This window comes from Palaemon carinicauda, unplaced genomic scaffold (assembly GCF_036898095.1).
Source record: "Palaemon carinicauda isolate YSFRI2023 unplaced genomic scaffold, ASM3689809v2 scaffold31, whole genome shotgun sequence".
In the NCBI taxonomy this organism is placed as follows: domain Eukaryota; kingdom Metazoa; phylum Arthropoda; class Malacostraca; order Decapoda; family Palaemonidae; genus Palaemon; species Palaemon carinicauda.
In genome coordinates this window covers 497,699-522,445 of record NW_027170768.1, presented here as the reverse complement: position 1 = coordinate 522,445, position 24,747 = coordinate 497,699, and the positions used below count along the sequence as shown (strand labels likewise).

Here is a 24,747-nt window from a genome sequence, read left to right as displayed (position 1 = left end):
TGAACAGCCAGGGGCAGACCCTCTCTGAGGTTGATGTTGTCCCTCCACCAAGTCAGTGATGACTTCATCTTCTCGGAAATGGGGATCGAGACCGCTTCTAGTGTCTTGTCCTTTCTCCAGTGAACAGCTAGGTGAAATTGAAGGGGACGGAGGTGCAGTCTCCCTAACGCAATGAACTGGTCCAGTGATGAAAGCGTCCCTATCAGACTCATCCACTGTCTGACTGAACATCGGTCCTTCTTTAGCATGTTCTGGATGCATCCTTGGGCTTGACTTATTCTGGGGGCCGACGGAAAAGCCCGAAAAGCTTGACTGTGAATCTCCATCCCTAGGTACACTATAGTTTGGGATGGGACCAGTTGGGACTTTTCCATATTGACCAGGAGACCCAATTCCTTGGTCAGATCTAGAGTCCACTTTAGATTCTCCAGACAGCGACGACTAGACGAAGCTCTTAGAAGCCAGTCGTCCAAATAGAGGGAGGAATTTGGCAATATTCCTCATCAGTTTCGTAAAGACAAGAGGCGCCGTGCTTAGGCCAAAGCACAGGGCTTGAAATTGGTAGACAACCTTCCCGTAAACGAACCTTAGAAAAGGTTGGGAATCTGGGTGGATGGGGACGTGAAAGTAAGCGTCCTTGAGGTCTAAAGAGACCATCCAGTCTTCCTTCCTGACCGCTGCTAGAACAGACTTTGTCGTCTCCATGGCGAACGTCTGCTTTGTGACAAAGACATTCAGAGCACTGACGTCTAGCACCGGTCTCCACCCTCCTGTCTTCTTTACCACTAAGAAGAGACGGTTGTAGAAGCCCGGGGATTGATGGTCCCGGACTTTGACTACCGCTCCCTTTGCTAGTAAGAGAGACACCTCTTGCTTCAAAGCTAGTCTCTTGTCCTCCTCTCTGTACCTGGGAGAGAGGTCGATGGGAGTCGTTGCTAGAGGGGGCTTGCGCAAGAACGGTATCTTGTACCCTTCTCTGAGCAACTTCACAGATTGTGCATCTGCGCCCCTGTTCTCCCAGGACTGCCAGTAGTTCTTGAGTCTGGCTCCCACTGCTGTCTGAAGAAGGTGGCAGTCAGACTCTGCCTCTAAAGGACTTGGTACCTTTCTTCTTACTCCCACGTTTACCTTCGGCACGAGCACCTCCTCTGCTGGAGGCTCTGCCACGAAAGGGCGGAATAAATCTTGACGCTGGAGTATCCATCCTGGGTCTAGACACGGTAGGCAAAGGGGTGGCTTTGCGGGCAGATGACGCAACCAGGTCATGCGTGTCTTTTTGAATCAAGGAGGCAGCAATCTCCTTGATCAACTCCTCTGGGAAAAGGCACTTTGAGAGAGGAGCAAACATAAGTTCCGATCTCTGACATTGTGTTACTCCAGCTGACAAGAAGGAGCAAAGGTTTTCCCGTTTCTTGAGGACCCCGGAAACGAACGAAGCCGCAAGCTCACTGGAACCGTCCCGTATGGCCTTGTCCATGCAGGACATAACGAGCATGGAAGTTTCCTTGTCAGAAGGGGAGGTCTTCCTGCTCAACGCTCCCAAACACCAATCCAAAAAGTTAAAAACCTCGAAGGCTCTGAACACTCCTTTCATCAGATGGTCTAAGTCTGAAGGAGTCCAACAAATCTTGGAGCGTCTCATGGCTAGCCTGCGGGGAGAGTCTACTAGACTTGAGAAGTCGCCCTGGGCAGAGGCAGGAACTCCCAAGCCGAGAACTTCTCCCGTGGCATACCAGACGCTCGATCTGGAAGCGAGTTTCGCAGGGGGAAACAAGAACGCTGTCTTCCCAAGGTGCTTTTTGGACTGCATCCAATCTCCCAACACTCTTAAAGCTCTCTTGGACGAGCGGGCGAGGACGAGCTTCGTAAAGGCAGGCGCGGATGACTGCGTGCCTAAAGCGAACTCAGATGGAGGAGAGCGTGGGGCTGCAGAAACAAACTGATCAGGATACATCTCCTTGAACAGTGCAAGAACTTTCCTAAAGTCCAAGGAGGGAGGCGTGGTCTTGGGTTCGTCGATGTCCGTGTGCGGGTCGTCAAGGTGTGCAGCGTCGTCATCATCAGAGAGTCCATCATCTGAATACTGAGGAGGAACGGCAAAGGAGTAGGAATTGGCTGGTCAGCTGAGTCCGGCAGCACGGGTGCATGCGTGACTGCACTGGACGCAACGTCATGGAACTGTTGGCCAGTCTGTGAGCTGGCAACAACCATAGCAGCGCGGGGGCGCAAAGCGTCTACTCCTGACTGTCTAGTCTGCTGTGGGCGAGTAGTGGTAACCACACTGGGTTGCGGAGGTTGACGCGCAGCGTCAAAACAAAACAACTTAGGTTGTTGTTGTAACTCGCGAACGTCAACGGAGGGTTCCGTGCGTCGCTGAACGTCAACATGCGGCTGGCAGGGTACACTGCGCATGGGTGGCGGGACTCTCACAGCTGGAGTGCGGGAGAAGGTAGCCTCAGCGTCCACTGGACGCACAACCGTGGTTGGTTGTAGGCTAACGGGTGCAGCGTCAACCTTCTCCGCACGAAAGTCCTGCATTAAAGACGTTAACTGCGTCTGCATGGTCTGCAGCAAAGACCACTTAGGGTCTACAGTAGCAGGTGCGGCAACAGACGGTGTTACTGCCTGTTGCGGTACCGCTTTGCCTCTCTTAGGAGGTGTGCAATCATCGGAAGACTGCAGCGAGTCCGAACTGACCCAGTGGCTACAACTGGGCCGTTGGACTTGCGCGGAAGGGACCGACTTGCGTTTAAGAGGCCGTGAGACCTTGGTCCATTGTTTCTTCCGAGAAACATCTTCCGCAGACGAGGAATAAATGGGCTCTCTCGTCTTCTTGTGGGTGGGGCGATCTTGGTAAGATACGTCCGAAACCACGGAGGGAACGTCTGTCCGCTGATTAAAGCCTGTCGAACCCTTTGGTCGTACGACATTGCTTCTCCCCTGGGCTTGGGAGCTTGCAAGAGGTCCCGGACTGGGAGGACGACAGGCACGAACAGACGAACCCTCAAGCGCAACACTAACACTTTCCACAACACTACCACTCACTTTGTCACTACCCACTGCACTCTTACCCTTCAACTCCATGACGTCTGCCATGAGTTGGTTACGGTCACTCGCCAATGACTCGACTCTCTCACCCAGAGCCTGGATGGCACGCATCATATCTGCCATCGAAGGTTGTTGAGTGCTAGAAGGGGGATCAGGAGCAACCACTACAGGGGAAGGAATAGGTTGTGGGGCATGGGGAGAGGAAATATCAACAGAGCGAGATGAACTTCTCCTGACTCTATCTCTCTCTAGCCTACGTGAATATTTCAGGAATTCGAGAAAATCGAATTCCGAAAGCCCAACGCATTCCTCACATCGATCTTCCAATTGACAGGTTTTACCCCGACAATTGGAACAAACGGTGTGCGGATCGATAGAGGCCTTCGGAAGATGCCTTGAACAGTCCCTAGCACTACACTTTCTGTATTTAGGGACTTGAGAAGGGTCAGCCATCTTGAATTAGTCAAAGGGGAATTCAAAATCTATCCAAGTCGTCAACAAATAATCCAAAATTCAATAAAAGAATGCAAGGATGTATTGAAGATAACCTCTGCAAAGCGAAAGCTAATAACTAGAAATGTGTACTTCACCAAAATCTGTGAAAACCAATCCAGTAAGCAACAGCGAATTTAGTAGGTCTTGCCGGTGGCACGACAGAGAGAAAATTGGTTCTTTGTTTACTTGGAGTACTAAGTACCTGCACGACAGATGGCGCTGTTGATGTACACCCCCACCTGCATAGCGATCGCTGGCGTATTTTGACCGTAGGTTTTTCTGTCGGGCAGCAGAGCTGCAGCTTATATAATCACCGGCTAAGTTTAATATTGAAAAATATACAATCATATAACACCCATGATTTGTACAATTCTGAAGAAAAAAAAAAAGGGAAGAGATCAAATCAATTAAGTGTTGTGCATTGACAAAACAACAGCCATACATTTTTTATATCAGTGAAAAGGTGCTGCTTATCAGCATCAATGAAATGCAGTTAGGAGGAGATTTGATTACTGTAAACAATATTTGTGAAAAATCAAAAGTAATGTCTGCTGACATTTTGAAAAGCAAACCAATGTTTTTTAGAAGATGACCAGGAGGATCTACAATACAGCAGAAGAGGCAATTCCTGGTCACAAACCCACTAAGGACAGCCTAATCCTGCTGTTCTGAGCTCTCTCTCTCTCTCTCTCTCTCTCTAACAACGGCGTTAATCATACGGATATAATTTAGAAAAATATTTTCTGACAGTATTTAGTGGGTCGTCCCACACACTTATTTTGTCTCCTATTCTCTAAAATAAGAATTTTATTTCTCTCTCTCTCTCTCTCTCTCTCTCTCTCTCTCTCTCTCTCTCTCTCTCTCTCTCTCTAACAACGGCGTTAATCATACGGATATAATTTAGAAAAATATTTTCTGACAGTATTTAGTGGGTCGTCCCACACACTTAATTTGTCTCCTATTCTCTAAAATAATAATTCTCTCTCTCTCTCTCTCTCTCTCTCTCTCTCTCTCTCTCTCTCTCTCTCTCTCTCTCTCTCTCTCTCTCTCTCGAAAACAATGTTAATCGTTTGGACATTATCTTTGAAAATCATTAATTTCTGACATCATTTAGTCGAGCTGACGTGGCGTGGCGTGGCGAGGGCATGCTCTATAATGAGTGCCCCTCTACTTATTATTACTAGCCAAACTACAACCCTAGTTGGAAAAAGAAAATGCTATAAGCCAAAGGGCTCCAACAAGAAAAAAATAGCCAAATGGGGAAAGGAAACAAGAAAATAAACTACACGAGAAGTAATGAATAATTAATGTACATTTCAAGATCAGTAAGAACGTTGAAATATATCTCTCACATATTAATTAACACACTTCTATTCTTAACATTCACCTTCTATAAAAAATTTAAGTTTTTCATTGGTGGAGATTTCCTTACGTGTATAAAAGTCTAACACGGTTCCCAAAATTCTTCTTACAACACATTTGTAAATGCCGCCTAGAGCAGTCACTGCACAAGGATAATGCTTTTTTTTTTTTTTTTTTTTTTTTTTTTTTTTTTTTAATAGAAATTCCCCAATTCTTCCTGCGTGCCTTAAACCCTTTGTCTATAAAGGGGAAGGCATGTTTGGGGTCAGCAATAAAGGATGGGTGCTTTTTGCTGAGAGTCGGTACCTTGGAACTAGTAAAGGCCCTCTCTTTCAAGGTGGTTGTATATAAGGCCTGAGCCTTAGAGAGTTCGAGGACAATCGTCTAACATAATTCCATTAACCATAATAAATAAATACATATTCAAAAATATATAAACACATACACATATATGTGTGTATATATAGTTATATATATATATATATATATATATATATTATATATATATATATTATATATATATATATTATATATATAGTATATATGCATACATATATGTACTTATATATATATATATATATATATATATATATATATATATATATATATATATAAATATTATATATATACTGTATATACACACACGAGTTACAAAAAGATGAAAAAAAAATATGAAAAACTCTTCGACTGTGTGTCTGTGTGTGCATTATCGGCATACACTTATCAGGATATCCGGCCAATGACCATTTTCTCTTTCCCGAACAAAAGAAATTTCCTTCCCAGATAAGGGAGATAGATAAACGGCGAATACAAAAGAGAGAGAGAGAGAGAGAGAGAGAGAGAGAGAGAGAGAGAGAGAGAGAGAACTGTTCCGTTCCATAAGGACATAAATAACGATACGTGGCCATTATTACTTAATCCACCCAAAAGAAATGATTCTAGAGGAAAGGCTCTAGACTAGATGGCGTCCACCAATGCAAGATAAGTAGACTTTCTCTTTCTCTGGCTCTGAGGAAATTTTTAACACACTAGCCATAGTGCGTAAAAACATGGACATCAAACAGCTGATTTGGAGATTCATAACCTTGACTATCACCAACAAAAGAACTTAAATTAATTTTAACATCATATAGATATTTGAGCGCTTAGGAGAGGTTATAGCGTAGGATGACCACGTGGTCCACCGAGTAGAGTATGATCATTTATTATTATTATTATTATTATTATTATTATTATTATTATTATTATTATTGTTGTTGTTGTTCTAATGCGATATTTCAATAAATTTTTATACCCTAGTTTTAAATGTTTTTATTCTTATACCATTAGTCTCACTCCAAGGCGTTTATTTTCAAGTCCTTTTTGGAGTGAGGTTGCGAGCCTCAAGGCCTCTTCTATGGTGTACATCCTAGATGCTACTAATACTTTTCAGTGGAGTACTGTATGCACAGTTTAATTCAAAGCGTAACAGCGTTATAATTAATTTATGAAGCTTTTATTCTTATTATTAGGCTATTCGCCACGCCAAACGACTTGCAAGCAGCGCCAGGGATCTGCAAAAACTTTTCTCTGTCAAAGTTTCTCACATTCTCTCTCAAAACATTCAAATTAGCGACAGCCTCAGATTCCTCACTGGTATCCGAGTCTCCCGTATGTACTCCCTGTATATTCAAGGGATGAAAGGGAGCAAAAGGAGCCATCGGATACTCTTTACCATTGATGGTCAGCATTGGTGAGCGCACATTTCTGGTTTCAAACTCGTTTTCTACGGGGACACGCTGAGAAACGGACTTATCGGAGGTGCCAAAACTATCTTCGATGTTCGTTTCCGCAGGAGAATGAAGCCTTAAATTTCCATGAGAATCATCATCTGTCTTTTTGCAAGTCTTGTCAACTCCATGAGAATAATTGGTTGGCGATTTATCTTTTCTTTGTAGACGTCTGTCCTTTCCTGAATGTAATGCCATCTTTCTACTACTGACAGACCTTGCTTTGTTTACTGTGGAACTTTCGTTGTCACATTTCACACTCAAGTCAAGTTTGCTCTCTCCATTTGGCCATTCCACTCCGCTAACATACACATAGTTTCGCTTAATGACCACTTTGGGAAATTCACTCTCTTCTTTGCTTGTATCCGGAAAACTAACTCCAACACTAGTCTTCGGCCTACATCCCAATGATGAACTTCTACTGCGGGACCTAGTGACTCTGGGGGAGGGAGGAGTGTGTGCAGGCCCTCTGCCCTTCATGTTCTCAGCCCAAAGAAAATCTGGGGTAGATGAACTTTCTGAAAGAATTGTCTTCGCAGCATTGCTGTCGTCGATGGTAGTCGAAGAAGGCAGTCTCTTCAGCGTCAAAGATCGAACGACCGCCTCGACAGACTCTCTCGTGAACTTTGCCTTTCCGTCGACGTTGCGTAGACTTTTGATGAGCACGCTATAGGCTCCCACTCCATATCTCAGGAGGCGGCGGCAGTGATCTTGATCCATAGCAAGCTGCAATTGAATATAATATGAGTAGTGTTTCATATACATTGTCAATCTTAACTAAATGATTGAATTCTGTTAACCCTTTTACCTCCAATGGACGTATTGGTATGTTTCACAAAACTCATCCCTTAACCCCCATGGACGTACCGGTACGTCCTTGCAAAAAATTGCTATTTACATTTTTTTGCATATTTTTGATAACTTTATGAGAAACTTCAGGCATTTTCCAAAATAATGAGACCAACCTGACCTCTCTATGACGAAAATTAAGGCTGTCAGCGCAATTTAAGAAAAATATATTGCAAAACGTGCTTGAAAAAGAAAAACCCCCAGGGGGTTAAGGGTTGGAAGGTTCCAATTAGCGTTGGGGGTAAAAGGGTTAAACGGATAATATTTTACAAGGAAGACCGACTGAAAAGTAGTCACATAACAGAATTAACTAACGTTAGACAATGCAAACAGTTCGAAACTTTAAACTTTGAAGGGGGTAAAATAGAAATCGCCTAAAGTCACACATATTCAACTTAGAACTTACTTAATTCCATCATTCCTTGTGATTTTATTTGTCATGAAAGTTAATTTTGATCTAATTTTTGAACACTGTTGATGCAGCGGACTGGAATTAAATTTCTTTGTAAATACTTAAAAGCTTATATACATTTTCTTATTCCTTTTGCACAAGGATAAAATTACAGAATTTCCTTTATACATCATACATATACCAAGGCACTTCCCCAAGTTTTGGGGGGTAGCCGACATCAACAAATGTAACAAAAACAAAAAAGGGGACCTATACTCTCTACGTTCCTCCCAGTTCCTCAGGGCTCCAATAAGGAAAGCATTGATGTACGTAAAAAAATTAGGAAATGAAGAAAATAAAAATGTTTACAAATAATAAAACAATGAAGGTAGCAAGGTAAAAACAAACATGAAATAGATGAACTAAGAATTGACATGAAAATGAACTTACTAAGAAAAGTTTGTTGGGAATATCATTGCAAATTTTGGTCATGGACACTAGAAGACTTCAAGAATTAACTGCATGTACACTATTACATGGTTAATGGTGATAGTATAGAAGAATAAAAGAATTAAAACATATCATTAAGAGACAAGGCAAGATTACTTGAAAAGTCTCAATATATATGACAATGTCTTCGAAAATTGTATTTTTCCTAACATACAAACCACGAACTACTCTCTCTTGGGTTATCTGGGGGCTTCAGCTCTCCCACGACCAGAAATCCCCCCCCCCCACACACAAATCTGCCAACCACCCTTCCAGTACAACCTCCTCTATTGACCCACAATGCACCTAGGACGACCTCTCAGGATCACGCATACCCAGGACAGCTTAACCCTTTTACCCCCGGGCTCTTTGGAAATTTCCAACCCTTAACCCCCAAGGGGTTATTTTTTTCCCCGCACATTTTGCAGTATATTCTTTTTAAATTGCTCTAACAGCCTTAATTTTTGTCATAGAGAGGTCAGGTTGGTCTCATTCTCTTGGAAAATGCCTGAATTTTTTTCAAAAAATTATCAAAAATATGAAAAATAAAATTTTATAGCATTTTTTTTGCAAGGACGTACCGGTACGTCCATGGGGGTAAAGGGATGAGTTTTGTGAAACATACCAGTACGTCCTTTGGGGGTAAAAGGGTTAACTAACCCCATTCCAGTCTGAAGAAAACTACCGATCTCGACTCCTACCGAGAGGGGTTTCAGCGAGGAAGGCAGGATGGGTAGTAACCCGAGAGTAGTTTGTGGTAAGTTAGGAAAAATACAATTTTTAAAGAAATTGTCATTCGTTCCAACACAACACTTACCACAAACTACTCTCTCTTAGGAGACTCAGACTTAGGAGGAGGGGAAATGGACCCAGGTAGGAGAGGTGCAGCTGGAGGTCGAGGAGAGGGGGGGGGGGGCTATTGGGAAAATCACTCGTACAACAATACCAGAGCACCACAGATAAGACAATGGAACAATCACCCAGCCAACGTCTTCTTTATCCAACGGTAGCTGCCCGATAAACATGGGGGGGGGGTCTTGAACCCCCCCCCCATGTTTATAGATTTGAGACACTCTACTGCTCCCCGTTCGGCATAAAGTAGGTAATGTATAGAAACTGTTAAATCCCTTCCCGAGACCTGAGAGAATCTTTGCCATGTTCAATTGCTACTCGGTATCAAAATTTACAGTCACATATCCACGAGAGCAACTTCGTGCAGTGAGATATTTTGAAGCGTCCTACGCTTTGGGACTTCTAAAAGATGGTAAAAGCTTCCATTTACACAGAGCAGAGAAATGTTTTTTTCATTGAAATGTAGATACCGTAGTTGAAACAAAAACACGAAAGTAATAAGCTGCTTGAATAAAAGGAGAAACAAACAGTTATCCAAATATCAAATGAACTACGAGTAATGTCGTTAACAGGTAGATATTTGCAATACCATACCACAGACCCCTGACCTTTTTCCTGCACTGGACGACTGACCTGTTTGTATAGGACTGAACTACATAGAAACTGAGTCTCTACTAGGGGAATGGCCTTCTATCATCATTATTATTATTACTTGCTAAGCTACAACCCTAGTTGGAAAAGCAGGATGCTATAAGCCGAGGGGCCCCAACAGGGAAAATAGCTCAAGGAATGGGAACAAGGAAAAATTAAATATTCTAAGAACAGCAACATTTAAAAAAATATTTCAATATAAATTATAAAAAACTTTAACAAAACAAGAGAAAGAGAAATTGAGATAGAATAGTGTGCCCCAGTGTATCCTCAAGCAAGAGAACTCTAATCCAAGACAGTAGAAGACCATGGTGCAGAGGCTATAGCATTACCCATGACTAGAAAACAATGGTTTGATTTTGGAGTGTCCTCCTAGAAGAACTGCTTACCATAGCTAGAGTCTCTTCTACCTTTAACAAGACGAAAGTAACCACTGAACAAATACAGTGCAGTAGTTAACCCCTAGGGTGAAGGGGAATTGTTTGGTAATCTCAGTGTTGTCAGGTGTACGAGGACAGAGGAGAATATGTAAAGAATAGGCCAGACTATTCGGTGTATGTGTAGGCAAGGGAAAGTGAACCGTAACCAGAGAGGAGGATTCAATGTAGTACTGTCTGGCCAGTCAAAGGGCCCCATAACTCTCTAGCGGTAGTACCTCAATGGGTGGCTGGTGCCCTGGCCATTCTACTACTGACCATCAACTAGGATACTGACCTGCCAAGGAATTGAGAAATGAAGAGGTACCGTATTTCCCGCGGCACGAGACACAACAAGTGGTAGGATGCACCCTATATTCATCCAAGTAATTTTTGGAAAATAAGAAATTGAGTATTTCCCAACCTATCGTAGCAGCAATGCCTAGTCAGCGATTTTCGTGTGGTTTTCCGTCTAGCACGGTATATTTTTATATTTTGCTACATATTCATATTAAAAAAAACCCACCAAACTAGTCTTAGCTGATACCACAGTAACAATGTTTCCAAGTGTTTGTTCACATAAAAGCAGTGTTGCCAAATGATCGTGATGAAATTTCGGCGGAGAAGTAAAATTCCAGCAATATTTCCTTAATTCCTCATGTACACATTTCAAACTAAATTAACTATTGATCAAATAAAGAATAATCTAGAATTTCACAAGGCAAAGACAGTAGAGGAAAGACAGGAAAGCCTACCTATAAAAAAAAAACCTGTGTGCCCGATTAGTGCCATCTATTGCCGACACACTGAACTAACTGGCTAAAAAGCTGTACAGGATTCGGTATTTCAGAGGGTTCATAAATTATGTTACCATAACAGTTACCCAATAATTGGTCTATTATTATTCATCTAGTGATTTTCCATATATTTGTATTAAATCATGTTGATCATTAGACTACCTATATTCTTTTTTCAAATTTATTTAGTTTGTTGCCTGTTCATTTACTTTCTCATTATTATTATTACTTGCTACAACCCTAGTTGGAAAAGCAGGATGCTATAAGCCCAGGGGCTCCAACAGGGAAAACAGCCCAGTGAGGAAAGGAAAAAGGGAAAAATAAAATATTCTAAGAAGAGTAACATCATTCAAATAAATATATCCTATATAAACTTTAACAAAACAAGAAGAAGAGAAATTAGATAGAATAGTATGCCCAAGTGTACCCTCAAGCAAGAGAACTCTAACCCAAGACAGTGGAAGACCATGGTACAGAGGCTATGGCACTACCCACGACTAGAGAATAATAGGTTTGATTTAGGAGTGTCCTTCTCCTAGAAGAGCTGAGGACTCCCTTCCTTTACACAAGACGAGTTAATACAAAATTTAACCCTTTTACCCCCAGGCTATTTGGAAATTTCCAACCCTTAACCCCCAGGGGTTATTTTTTTCAAGAACATTTTGCAGTATATTTTTATTTAAATTGCTCTAACAGCCTTAATTTTCGTCATAGAGAGGTCAGGTTGGTCTCATTCTCTTGGAAAATGCCTGAAGTTTCTCAAAAAATTATAAAAAATATGCCAAAAAAAATTTAAAAAGCAGTTTTTTGCAAGGACGTACCGGTACGTCCATAGGAGTAAAAGGATGAGTTTTGTGAAATGTACCGGTACGTCCTTTGGGGGTAAAAGGGTTAACCGCCATATTTTTCTCATATCATATAGAGATATGGTTAGAGAAGATACTCTAATTTTTCCATATTTAATGTGATGTTTGTTTCTAGAGGTACGGGTTTGTGCTTACATTAGTAAAATAAGGGCATCTGGAAGTGGCCTTATCCTCTATTAGGTCCTGTTTCTATGTACAATCTCAGACTTTGATGAAATACAAATATACTGTAAGTTATAATAATCTATACCAGTGGTTCCCAAACTGGGGGGCGTGAGGACGATACAAGGGGGGCGTGAAGTCATCTGCTCGAAATTACTTATTTAATAGAGTAATAAAATCATTAAAAGAACAAATATCTGTCATTACATACATGCAAAGTATAATTATAGCAGTCACTCAACCCGTTTTCTATTAAGCTAGTTCTCTTTACACGTTAAAATTGCAACTCAATTTTGCCAATTATGTTATTTTCATTAGTAAAATAAATTTTTGAATATACTTACCCGATAATCATGTAGCTGTCAACTCTGTTGCCCGACAGAATTCTATGGAGGGATACGCCAGCTATCACAATACTAGAAGGGGGTGTTCTTACCAGCGCCACCTGTGGCCAGGTACTCAAGTACTTCTTGTTGACACCTCCTCAATTATTCCTCGGTCCCACTGGTTCTCTATGGGGAGGAAGGGAGGGTCAATTAAATCATGATTATCGGGTAAGTATATTCAAAAATTTATTTTACTAATGAAAATAACATTTTTCAATATTAAACTTACCCGATAATCATGTAGCTGATTCACACCCAGGGGGGTGGGTGAAAACCAGTGTACAAGATTAAAGGATAGCTAAGTATCCCATATTTCATATAACAGTTATCTCAAATAACAATGAAATAATAAGTACCTGGTAAGGAAGTCGAATTGAACCGTTACTCTGTCTCTTTTTTAAGTTCGTCTTCCTTACTGAGCGCAGCGTTCCTCTTGGAGGCTGAATCAACCCAAAGGTGCTAAAGTATACAGGGCTGCAACCCATACTAAAGGACCTCATCACAACCTTTAACCTCGGCGCTTCTCAAGAAAGAATTGACCACCCGCCAAATCAACAAGGATGTGGAAGGCTTCTTAGCCGACCGAACAACCCATAAAAAGTATTCAAGAGAAAGGTTAAAAAGTTATGGAATTATGGGAATGTAGTGGCTGAGCCCTCGCCTACTACTGCATTCGTTGCTACGAATGGACCCAGGGTGTAGCAGTACTCGTAAAGAGACTGGACATCTTTGAGATAGAATGATGCGAACACTGACTTGCTTCTCCAATAGGTTGCATCCATAACACTCTGCAGAGAACGGTTCTGTTTGAAGGCCACTGAAGTAGCCACAGCTCTCACTTCATGTGTCCTTACCTTCAGCAAAGCAAGGTCTTCTTCCTTCAGATGAGAATTTGCTTCTCTAATCAGAAGCCTGATGTAGTAAGAAACTGAGTTCTTAGACATTGGTAGAGAAGGCTTCTTGATAGCACACCATAAGGCTTCTGATTGTCCTCGTAATGGTTTTGACCTTCTTAAATAGTACTTAAGAGCTCTAACAGGGCAAAGTACTCTCTCTAGTTCGTTCCCCACCATGTTGGACAGGCTTGGGATCTCGAACGACTTAGGGCAAGGACGGGAAGGAAGCTCGTTTTAGCCAAAAAAAACCGAGCCGCAAGGAACATGTAGCCGTTTCAGATGTGAAACCTATGTTCCTGCTGAAGGCGTGGATCTCACTTACTCTTTTACCTGTTGCTAAGCACACGAGGAAAAGAGTTTCTAATGTGAGGTCCTTAAAAGAGGCTGATTGGAACGGTTCAAATCCTGATGACATTAGGAACCTTAGGACCACGTCTAGATTCCAGCCTGGAGTGGACAACCGACGTTCCTTTGAGGTCTCAAAAGACCTAAGGAGGTCCTGTAGATCTTTGTTGGAGGAAAGATCCAAGCCTCTGTGGCGGAAAACCGCTGCCAACATACTTCTGTAACCCTTGATCGTAGGGGCTGATAGGGATTTTACGTTCCTTAGATGTAACAGGAAGTCAGCAATCTGGGTTACAGTGGTACTGGTTGAGGAAAACTGCATTGGCCTTGCACCAGCTTCGGAAGACTTCCCATTAAGACTGATAGACTCTGAGAGTGGATGTCGTCCTTGCTCTGGCAATCGTTCTGGCTGCCTCCTTCGAAAAGCCTCTAGTTCTTGAGAGACTTTCGATAGTCTGAAGGCAGTCAGACGAAGAGCGTGGAGGTTTGGGTGTACCTTCTTTACGTGAGGTTGACGCAGAAGGTCCACTCTAGGAGGAAGAGTCCTGGGAAACGTCGACCAGCCATTGCAGTACCTCGGTGAACCCTTCTCTCGCGGGTCAGAGGGGAGCAACCAACGTCAACCGTGTCCCTTTGTGAGAGGCGAACTTCTGAAGTACCCTGTTGACAATCTTGAACGGCGGGAATGCATACAGGTTGAGATGGGACCAATCCAGCAGAAAGGCATCCACGCGAACTGCTGCTGGGTCTGGAATCGGAGAACAATACAAGAGGAGCTTCTTGGTCATCGAGGTAGCGACTAGAACTATGGTTGGCAGACCCCACAGGGCCCAAAGTCTGCTGCAAACATTCTTGTGAAGGGTCCACTCTGTGGGGAAGACCTGACCCTTACGGCTGAGGCGATCTGCCATGACATTCATATCGCCCTGAATGAGCCTCGTTACCAGCGTGAGCTTTCGATCTTTGACCAAATGAGGAGGTCCCTTGCGATCTTGAACAACTTCCTCGAATGAGTCCCTCTCTGCTTGGAGATGTAAGCCAAGGCTGTGGTGTAGTCGGAGTTCACCTCCACCACCTTGTTAAGCTGGAGGGACTTGAAGTTTATCAAGGCCAGATGAACTGCCAACAACTCCTTGCAATAGATGTGAAGTGTCCTTTGCTCCTGATTCCATGTTCCCGAGCATTCCTGTCCGTCCAGTGTCGCACCCCAGCCCGTGTCCGATGCGTCCGAGAAGAGACGGTGGTCGGGGGTCTGAACAGCCAAAGGTAGACCTTCCTTGAGAAGAATGCTGTTCTTCCACCACGTTAGAGTAGACCTCATCTCTTCGGAAACAGGAACTGAGCCCGTCTCTAGCGTCATGTCCTTTATCCAGTGAGCAGCTAGATGATACTGAAGGGGGCGGAGGTGGAGTCTCCCTAACTCGATGAACAGGGCCAGCGATGAAAGTGTCCCTGTTAGACTCATCCCCTGCCTGACTAAGCATCGGTTCCTTCTCAGCATGCTCTGGATGCATTCTAGGGCTTGGAAGATCCTTGGGGCCGACGGACAAGTCCGAAAAGCTCGACTCTGAAGATCCATACCCAAGGAAACAATGGTCTGGGATGGAACGAGCTGAGACTCCTCAAAATTGACCAGGAGGCCCAGTTCCTTGGTCAGATCCATAGTCCATTTGAAAATCTCCAGACAGCGACGACTTGTGGGAGCTCTTAAAAGCCAGTCGTCTGACGGAGCCGGACACAAGATCATGATACTGCTGCACAGTCTGTAAACTGACAAACATGGGCAAGCGAGGAAGTACAGTGACAACCCGAATCTGTCTAGACTATCTGGGTCGTACAGACAACTCCTTAACGGGTTGCTGAGGTTGCCGCACTGCGTCACAACAAGTCCCTTCTGTTGGTTGTTGAACGTCTTCCCCGTGACACATTGACTCCGTAAACAAAAATCCTCTAACAAGGACTAAGCTTGGACTGCATGTCATGCAACACAGCTCAAGGTCTATGGGAGCAGGTGTGGTAACAGACGGGATTAGCGGCTGAAGTGGAACCATTACCTTCCCTGTAAGCATGTTATGCTTAAATAAAAGTCCATAAGAGGTTATGCAGCTAAAGGCTCCCTCCAAATGACAGAGTCCTCAAGGGAATATCAGAAGGAGGGAGAAAAGAACTTTCTCATCTACAGGGACCTTATCCTAGAAAAGCTAAGTTCTCTGAGTGAGGGTTCACTGGTGCAAAAGCAGCAGACTAGAAGGCAACGTTATGAAACTGCTTGACAGTCTAGTGAGTTGGCAACAACCCAAGATATGTTGAGAAGCATGCGGTAAGGTATGCAGAGCATGATGAATGCAGAGTATGCTGTATGCAGAGCATGCTGTATGTAGAGCATGTTGTATGCAGAGCATGCTGAATGCAGAGCATGCTGTATGCAGAGCATGTTGTATGCAGAGCATGCTGAATGCAGAGCATGCTGAATGCTGAGCATGTAGTAAGCAGAGCCTGCTGTAAGCAGAGCCTGCTGTAAGGAAAGCAGAGCGTGTGCATGGCGTTTAACATTTCTCAGAAATTCCATGACCAGTGCTAGAGTGCTTTATGCATGCTTGCATGGGGTTTAAAAATCAACATAATGTTTACCTTACATTCATAACTCATGATTCATATTTTTGCCATGGTTTGAAAATGGAGGTAAGGTATGCTGAACAGCAGAGTCAGAACGAGCTGGAACAACAACAGTGGAAGGTGCAGAAAGTTCCTGTTCCTGTGGTATGAGTGGAGCGTGAAGAGACCGAGGTTGCGCAGAACAAGGTAAAGTTCCCGCAAGCAGAGGTGTCTGAGGCGCAGGATCAGGGTGCACGGGTTGAGCTCGGTGCAGCAGCTGATGAGACTGACTCACAGGTGGAAGAGGTTGTACCTCCACCGAGAGTTGCACCACCGGTGGAGCAGCCAGGGGAGGAGGAGGAAGAGTGGGGTAATCCTCCTGATCCCAAACCGAAGGTTGCCTTAAAGAAGGCTGAGGCTGAACAACACTGGGAACAGCGAACACAGAAAGAGGTTCAACATCGTACGCCTGGCAGATGGTGCTGCGACTGGGTGCAGCGAGTGCAGGCGGGTTGAGCACAGGCTGAACGGGTGCAGGGGAGGTGCAACACTCTCAGCCCGACACTCACACAACAGGTCCGAAAGCTGTGCTTGCATGGACTGTAGTAGAGTCCACAACATCGTACGCCTGGCAGATGGTGCTGCGACTGGGTGCAGCGAGTGCAGGCGGGTTGAGCACAGGCTGAAAGGGTGCAGGTGGAGGTGCAACACTCTCAGCCCGACACTCACGCAACAGGTCCGAAAGCTGTGCTTGCATGGACTGTAGTAGAGTCCACAACATCGTACGCCTGGCAGATGGTGTTGCGACTGGGTGCAGCGAGTGCAGGCGGGTGCAGCACAGGCTGAACGGGTGCAGCCGGTTGGTGCACCACCGGTGCAGGCGGGTGCAGCACAGGCTGAACGGGTGCAGGCGGTTGGTGCACCACCGGTGCAGGAGGAGGAGGAGGTGCAACACTCTCAGCACGACACTCACGCATCAGGTCCGAAAGCTGTGCTTGCATGGACTGTAGTAGAGTCCACAACATCGTACGCCTGGCAGGTGGTACTGCGATCAGGCGGAGCGAGCATAGGGGGGGGGGAGTGTAGGCGCACTCTCAGCCCGACAAACTGATGACTGAGGAGAGTCAGAGCTAACCCAATGACTGCATCCGGGTTGTTGAACTTTACTTCGTACGTCTGGCATAGGTCTGGACTTTACGTTTAAGAGGTCTTGAGACCTGAGACCAGCGTAACTCTGCCTTTATTTTCTCCTCTAAATCTCTTCTGCAGACGAGCAAAATAAGGGCTCAATCGTCTGCGGGTGGGAGTGACGGTCTCGGTAAGACACGCCCACAACCACCGAGGATACTTCTGTGCGCCGATCAAGGCCTGCCGAACCCTTATGCCCTTCGACATTGCTTCTCCCCTGGGCTTGGGAGCTTGCAAGAGGTCCCGGACTGGGAGGACGACTGGCGCGCACAAAAGTACCCTCACGCATAACACTGACATACTTTGCGCTAATCACTTATCACTTTGATTTCTGTTTGCACTTATTTCACTGAACTCGAAACTTTAAGTGGTTTGTACCTGAAACACGCAATTCTATCCTTCTCAAAAGTTAGTAATTGCGAAAACAGAATTACAATGTAACAGAAAAATCTAATGAAAGAAAATTCAGTGGCTGGAAAGAGACTAAACACTAGATCACTCTAGAAACGTTTAGTTTCTTCCCCTAAAGAGACTAGGGATAAGAGCAAAACGATAACGACGTTACTCGTACGCCTGGCAGGCTTGAGGGAAACGTTTATCCTCTTTCTCCCTCCGTCTCTATCTCTCTCTCTCTCTCTCTCTCTTGACTTAGAACCTGAGAGAAGAGCCCAATCATATATATCGTTAAAACATATTATTGTTAAAGGAAAAAACTGAAATATTTCCCAAAAAGAAAAGTTCCTTATTAGGATCAAAACCATTAAGTTAAGAAAGAATGAACAAAACGCTAGACACGGTTACTCTTACTGCAATGTGAAACCGTGAACATTCTTTCTCTATCGTAACGATAGAGTGCAAGTTGAAACGTTCTGAACGTCAACAACTGCCGAGACAAACAAAACGTTAGTTCAACTTTGAAAAAGTACGAGACTATCAAAGAAATTCTTTCAAAGACCTTAAAATAGCATAATATGTTAACAGGTAAAACCGAAATGACGGGCTCACGATAATTAACTTCGGTACCAAGAAAAGACCGCCTACTATTAGGAAGGTCGAATATAAACAAATATAAAAATTAATTTTAATAAGTTTATAATAAAAGGAAGTTAATCGAAGAGGCCTATAAGAGGCGGAGAGATATAAAATAAATCTATAACTTTTGTTAAGCAAAATTAAGAAAGAGAGTCTATACTCTCTTAGACACCAACACTTCCGTCTAAGGGAAGGGTCGGCCATTGAAAGGTGAACGAGAGTTCATACTCTCTTCGTCACCAAAAATAATCAAATTAATTCCAAAAGCTAACTAAGCTAAAATAGAAGTTTCCAGTAAAGCGACAGCCGAAATCAAAGAGAAATACTTCACCAAAGTCGTGAAAATACTCCAAGAACATAAGCGTATCCCAGAACGTCTTGTCAGAAGCACGACAGAGGAATAATTGAGGAGGTGTCAACAAGAAGTACTTGAGTACCTGGCCACAGGTGGCGCTGGTAAGAACACCCCCTTCTAGTATTGTGATAGCTGGCGTATCCCTCCATAGAATTCTGTCGGGCAACAGAGTTGACAGCTACATGATTATCGGGTAAGTTTAATATTGAAAATGCTAATGTTCAAATTCATTTTCGCTCACTTAACCAAATGATTCGTTTTTAGTTACTGGAATGTAATATTACTTGTATGAGTGGCTTTCATTATCAAAATGTAATACAAACAGAAATCTGTTTTCCTGTACAATGCTAAGAAATAAATGTAAGAATAATTTCATATATAAAAAAAAGAGAGGAGTGGGGGCGTACGGGTCTACTGGAAGCAAAAAGGGGGCGTCAGGTAAGATAGTTTGAGAACCACTGATCTATACATTCAATATACACCATTAATTGATAGTTTATGCTTGAGGGACAATATATTCAACATAGGCTTCTTGTTTAACATATGGCGTCGGCATTGCTGCAATTGTTTTCAGGACTTTAGTTAGCCTTACTAGATTGCCAGATCCCAAATTCCCCCCCGAGAAGGATGGAAATACATAATCGTGAGCTTAAATGGAAATATAAAAACAATGAGTGTGTTTTTTCAATGCTAGATTTTTTTTTTTTATAGTGTACCCTGATGAAAAACACCCATCATAGTTTGAAAAGAACACTGGAGAAATATTTCCATCTGGCAACACTGACTAGAGTAAGCAAGTACCGGATGACATGCGCGCAATATATCAGCGCCAACTGTTGCCGACGCGACCTATTAACCCTTTTACCCCAGGGTATTTGGAAATTTCCAACCCTTAACCCCCAAGGGGTTATTTTTTTTCAAGCACATTTTGCAGTATATTCTTTTTAAATTGCTCTAACAGCCTTAATTTTTGTCAGAGAGAGGTCAGGTTGGTCTCATTCTCTTGGAAAATGCCTGAATTTTCTCAAAAAATTATCAAAAATACAGTATGCAAAAAAAATTTTAAATAGCAGTTTTTGACAAGGACGTACCGGTACGTCCATGGGAGTACTGTAAAGGGATGAGTTTTGTGAAATGTACCAGTACGTCCTTTGGGGGTAAAAGGGTTAAAGCGGGCAAATGCTCGCAGAAATTCAAGCATTGGTCCTTTCCTCCCTGTACTGCTGTGAAAAGGAAGATTTTTTTCTGCGGTTTGTGCGACTAGGTCTAGTTAGTTTTCAGCTAACTTGGTAACACTGTGACTCAACTTGCAGTGAGATGTTTTTTCAATTTTCTGGTCAGCAACAACTATCTGTATTTTTCAGAACCCATGCAACAAAGTCATCGCCATATTATTGCTTTATTACAAATTAGTAGGGGATTCAGCATTATGAAGCTTCATCTGTGGTGGATATCGGGGGAGGGTGGGCTGTGGCACCCTAGCAGTACCAGCTGAACTCGGTTGAGTCCCTTGTTAGGCTGGGAGGAACGTAGAGAGTAGAGGTCCCCTTTTTTGTTTTTGTTTCATTTGTTGATGTCGGCTACCCCCCAAAATTGGGGGAAGTGCCTTGGTATATGTATGTATGTATTACAAATTAAGAAAATATGAGAAAATATAAAAATAACAAATTTGTATTTTTCCTAGTAAACAAACCTGGAGCTATTTATAGGGTATTCTGAAGTACGCCAAAATTATACCCCATAAATAGCGGAGGGTTTGCATTTACGCCGGAACAAATACTGCATCAACAAGTAATACATCGTAGCATGTAGATGTGTTGCCATGATTAATTAAAAAAGTACTGTACATTAAAAATACTGTAAGTTTATTACATCGTCACCCTCATAAACTAACTGCCTAAGTCATTTTCTCCACATATTGGGAAATAAAAAAAACGTTCTCATTTCCTAATTCTTTATATTATTGTATTGAGCTTCAATTAACAAATCCTAATTCACAAATTCTTCTATTAAGAATTTGTGAATTGAAGCTCAAGACAATAATATAAAGAATTAGGAAATGAGAAAGTTTTTTTTTATTTCCCAACAAGTGGAGAAAATGACTTAGGCAGTTAGTTTATGAGGGTGACGACATATGAATGATGATTGTAGGCTTATATTTTACTTCAGATGCGTGTGTGTGTGTATGTCATTACCGAGGTGTTTGAGAGTTGTCAAACTCCCCTATACAACTTTATCTAAGTGTTAAGATAACACTAAAGGAAAAAAAAAAGCGAGTCTTATGACATGGAAAATACGGTACTTCATAAATGCATCCCAAACACCGGTCCTTTTCAGTGTGGAAAATATAGTAAAGGATATTAGACAGCATACAGTACTGAGCTTCAGATATACAGTAATGGGTTTGTACTTTTAACCCTTTTACCCCCAGGCTCTTTGGAAATTTCCAACCCTTAACCCCCGGGGGTTATTTTTTTCCTAGCACATTTTGCAGTATATTTTTTTTAAATTGCTCTAACAGCCTTAATTTTTGTCAGAGAGAGGTCAAGTTGGTCTCATTCTCTTGAAAAATGCCTGAATTTTCTCAAAAAATTATCAAAAATATGAAAAAAAATTTTTTTATAGCATTTCTTTGCAAGGACATACCGGTACGTCCATGGGGGTAAAGGGATGGGTTTTGTGAAACGTACCAGTACGTCCTTTGGGGGTAAAAGGGTTAACTTAATTAGTTCTTTCAAAATATGCAAGAAACAAGTACTGCACTGTATTGCTTTTTACAAGACATGCAAGGACTAATATCTACAATGGAACTCACCTTATCCAAGGCTGTATTGGGAAAGACTTGCTGCAACAACGCGAGAAGCTTCGGCACTTTGGTCTGCAGGCGCCCCTTCAACTCGGCAAGCAGTTGATCGCTGAGAATCAGACAACATCGGCTCCAGGAGAAGTCTCGCCGGATGATGTCGTGCGCGTCATTAATGTAGGTTTTTAAATGTGTCTTGAAAAAATCATCCTGTAAAATAAAATTAAATTAAATTAGCAAGAAAATACTATGCTAGTCAGTGGCTCCACCTGAAATTTTTAAACTGGTATTAAAATAAACGTACGTAAACATCATCTTAACCCTTTTACCCCCAAAGGACATACTGGTACGTTTCACAAAACTCATCCCTTTACCCCCATGGACGTACCAGTACGTCCTTGCAAAAAAATGCTATAAAAATTTTTTTTTTCATATTTCTGATAATTTTTTGAGAAAATTCAGGCATTTTCCAAGAGAATGAGACCAACCTGACCTCTCTATGAAAAAAATTAAGGCTTGTAGAGCAATTTAAAAAAAATATACTGCAAAATGTGCTGGGGAAAAAAATAACCCCTGGGGGTTAAGGGTTGGAAATTTCCAAACAGCCTGGGGGTAAAAGGGTTAACCGTGTTTGGTTTTTTGTTTTCGCTGCTGGTTGTTCCCACCAGTGGGGAAAATTCAAAAGATTTACTTAACTTCTGAATTTCACAAGCAGTGGCACCACAGTATACCGATTCACATTTTCTTCCAACTGCTCTAAAATTGGTCTAATTTTCTAGGAAAATCACAAATTTCTAAAGTAATTTGTACTTTTCCTAATTATGCAACCGTCAAGTCATATAAAGGGAGTTCAGTGGCCACTTTCCTCTTGGTAAGGGTAGAAGACAATTTAGCTATGGTAAGCAGCTCTTCTAAGAGAAGGGCTATCCAAAATCAAAACCACTGTTCTCTAGTCTCAGGTAGTGCCATAGCCTCTGTACCATTGTCTTCCGCTGTCTTGGGTTAGAGTTCTCTTGATTGAGGGTACACTCGGGCACATTAACAAAACAAGAGGAAGAGAAATTAGATAGAATAAAGTTTTTATTGTTTATACTGTATAAGAAATATTTAATCTAAAGTTATTACTGTTCTTTGTCGATGTCTCACAGGATGTAGATACAGGAGAGGGGGTTCCTAGCCCCCTCGTCCCGTCCATGCTGCTGCTTCCTCCGATGCCTTAGATGACCGCGGAGGTAGCAGCAGTAGGGGATTCAGCATTATGAAGCTTCATCTATGGTGGATAACGGGGGAGGGTGGGCTGTGGCACCCTAGCAGTACCAGCTGAACTCGGTTGAGTCCCTTGTTAGGCTGGGAGGAGCGTAGAGAGTAGAGGTCCCCTTTTTTGTTTTTGTTTCATTTGTTGATGTCGGCTACCCCCCAAAATTGGGGGAAGTGCCTTGGTATACATATGTATGTATTACTGTTCTTAAAATATTCTATTTTTCCTCGTTTCCTTTCCGTACTGGGATGTTTTCCCCGTTGGAGTCCCTGAGTTTAGAGCATCCTGCTTTTCCAAAATAATAATAATGACGACTTTACGAATCTGTAATGGCCACTAAGAATTTAATCAATTTACATTCAAAGTGTTGGCTAATCAGCTGACAGAAAAAAAGAAAAAAAAAGTATCTTGTTGCCATGATTAATTAAAAAAGTACATTCAAAATAAGTTTATTTATTACATATGAAATAAGGACAAGGATAACACGTGAGAACACAAGGGAAGGATAAGGTAACCACACGGGGACACAAAGGGATAGCTCAGGGATACCACGCGGGACACAAAGGAGTCTGGGACATAAAGAGTCGCACTGAGATAAGGAGAGCGTCGAGATGATATCGCGCCGCGACCAGAGAACTTACTGAGGACCGAGACCCAAGCTAGCAGGCTGCCTGACACGGGCCTAGCCTCAGGGCACGTATCCTACCACCTGAGGTTAGACCTCACAGAAAACGGAAGTAGGGTAAACTACACAAAACTCTGGTCGGATGAGAGGAGATTCCAGGTAACTCCTAAGAAAGTAGTTCGAGGTAAGTTTCCGTGTTGGAACAAAGTTGAAATAAAAGATGTGGACAGATACAAACTAGTTAAGTAATAAAAAAAAGTTACGTAAGGAGCTACTAATACAAGTAACAAATATACGTTACTTTTACCATGCAAATAGAAAAGAGCAAAGGCTAAATACAATACCAGAAGGTCCTCAACTTACATTCATAGAAACAAACACATATCCAACTGATATTATAAATCTTGGATATTGTATCAAAAGTTCATAATGAAATACAATATCATAATTCAATGAAGTAAACAAGACGACCTTTGCCATATGAAACTGGACAACTGTATTTGTATGCATGCGGGTCAGCTGATGCCTAACCTACAACAAAATTCAATAAAACTTGACTTACAAACAGCTTCTCATACATACATACATATACCGAGGCACCTCCCCCAATTTTGGGGGTTAGCCGACATCAACAAACGAAACCAAAAAAAGGGGGGGGGACCTCTACTCTCTACGTTCCTCTCAGCCTAACAAGGGACTCAACCGAGTTCAGCTGGTACAGCTAGGGTGCCACAGCCCAACCTCCCCCGTTATCCACCACAGATGAAGCTTCATAATGCTGAATCCCCTACTGCTGCTACCTCCGCGGTCATCTAAGGCACCGGAGGAAGCAGCAGGGCCTACCGGAACTGCATCACAATCGCTCGCCATTCATCCCTATTTCTAGCACGCTCTCTTGCCTCTCTCACATCTATCCTCCTATCACCCAGAGCTTCCTTCACTCCATCCATTCACCCAAACCTTGGCCTTCTTCTTGTAGCTTCTCGGAACCTATTAAGTTTGCAAGCCGAGGATTTTCTGTAAATATTTCTTCAATTTGCCCCCAATATACCTTAAAACTCAGCCTCAGATTACCAAAATACCTTAAAACTCAGCCTCAGATTACCAAAATACCTTA

The 24,747-nt window shown here is 42.7% G+C and overlaps 1 protein-coding gene across 1 annotated transcript in view; it reads right to left on the bottom strand.

Moving 5' to 3' along the window:
* Window positions 1-6,389: 6,389 nt before the first annotated feature.
* The window catches only part of LOC137636484 (uncharacterized), a 30,724-nt gene continuing 12,366 nt past the window's right edge, over window positions 6,390-24,747 (bottom strand). Inside the window, exons 4-5 of the mRNA XM_068368907.1 lie at window positions 21,760-21,957; window positions 6,390-7,400 (exon numbers count right to left, since the gene is read on the bottom strand). Coding sequence (XP_068225008.1) covers window positions 6,390-7,394 — 1,005 coding nt within the window. The 5' untranslated portion in view covers window positions 7,395-7,400; window positions 21,760-21,957. The remainder of the gene's footprint in view (window positions 7,401-21,759; window positions 21,958-24,747) is intronic.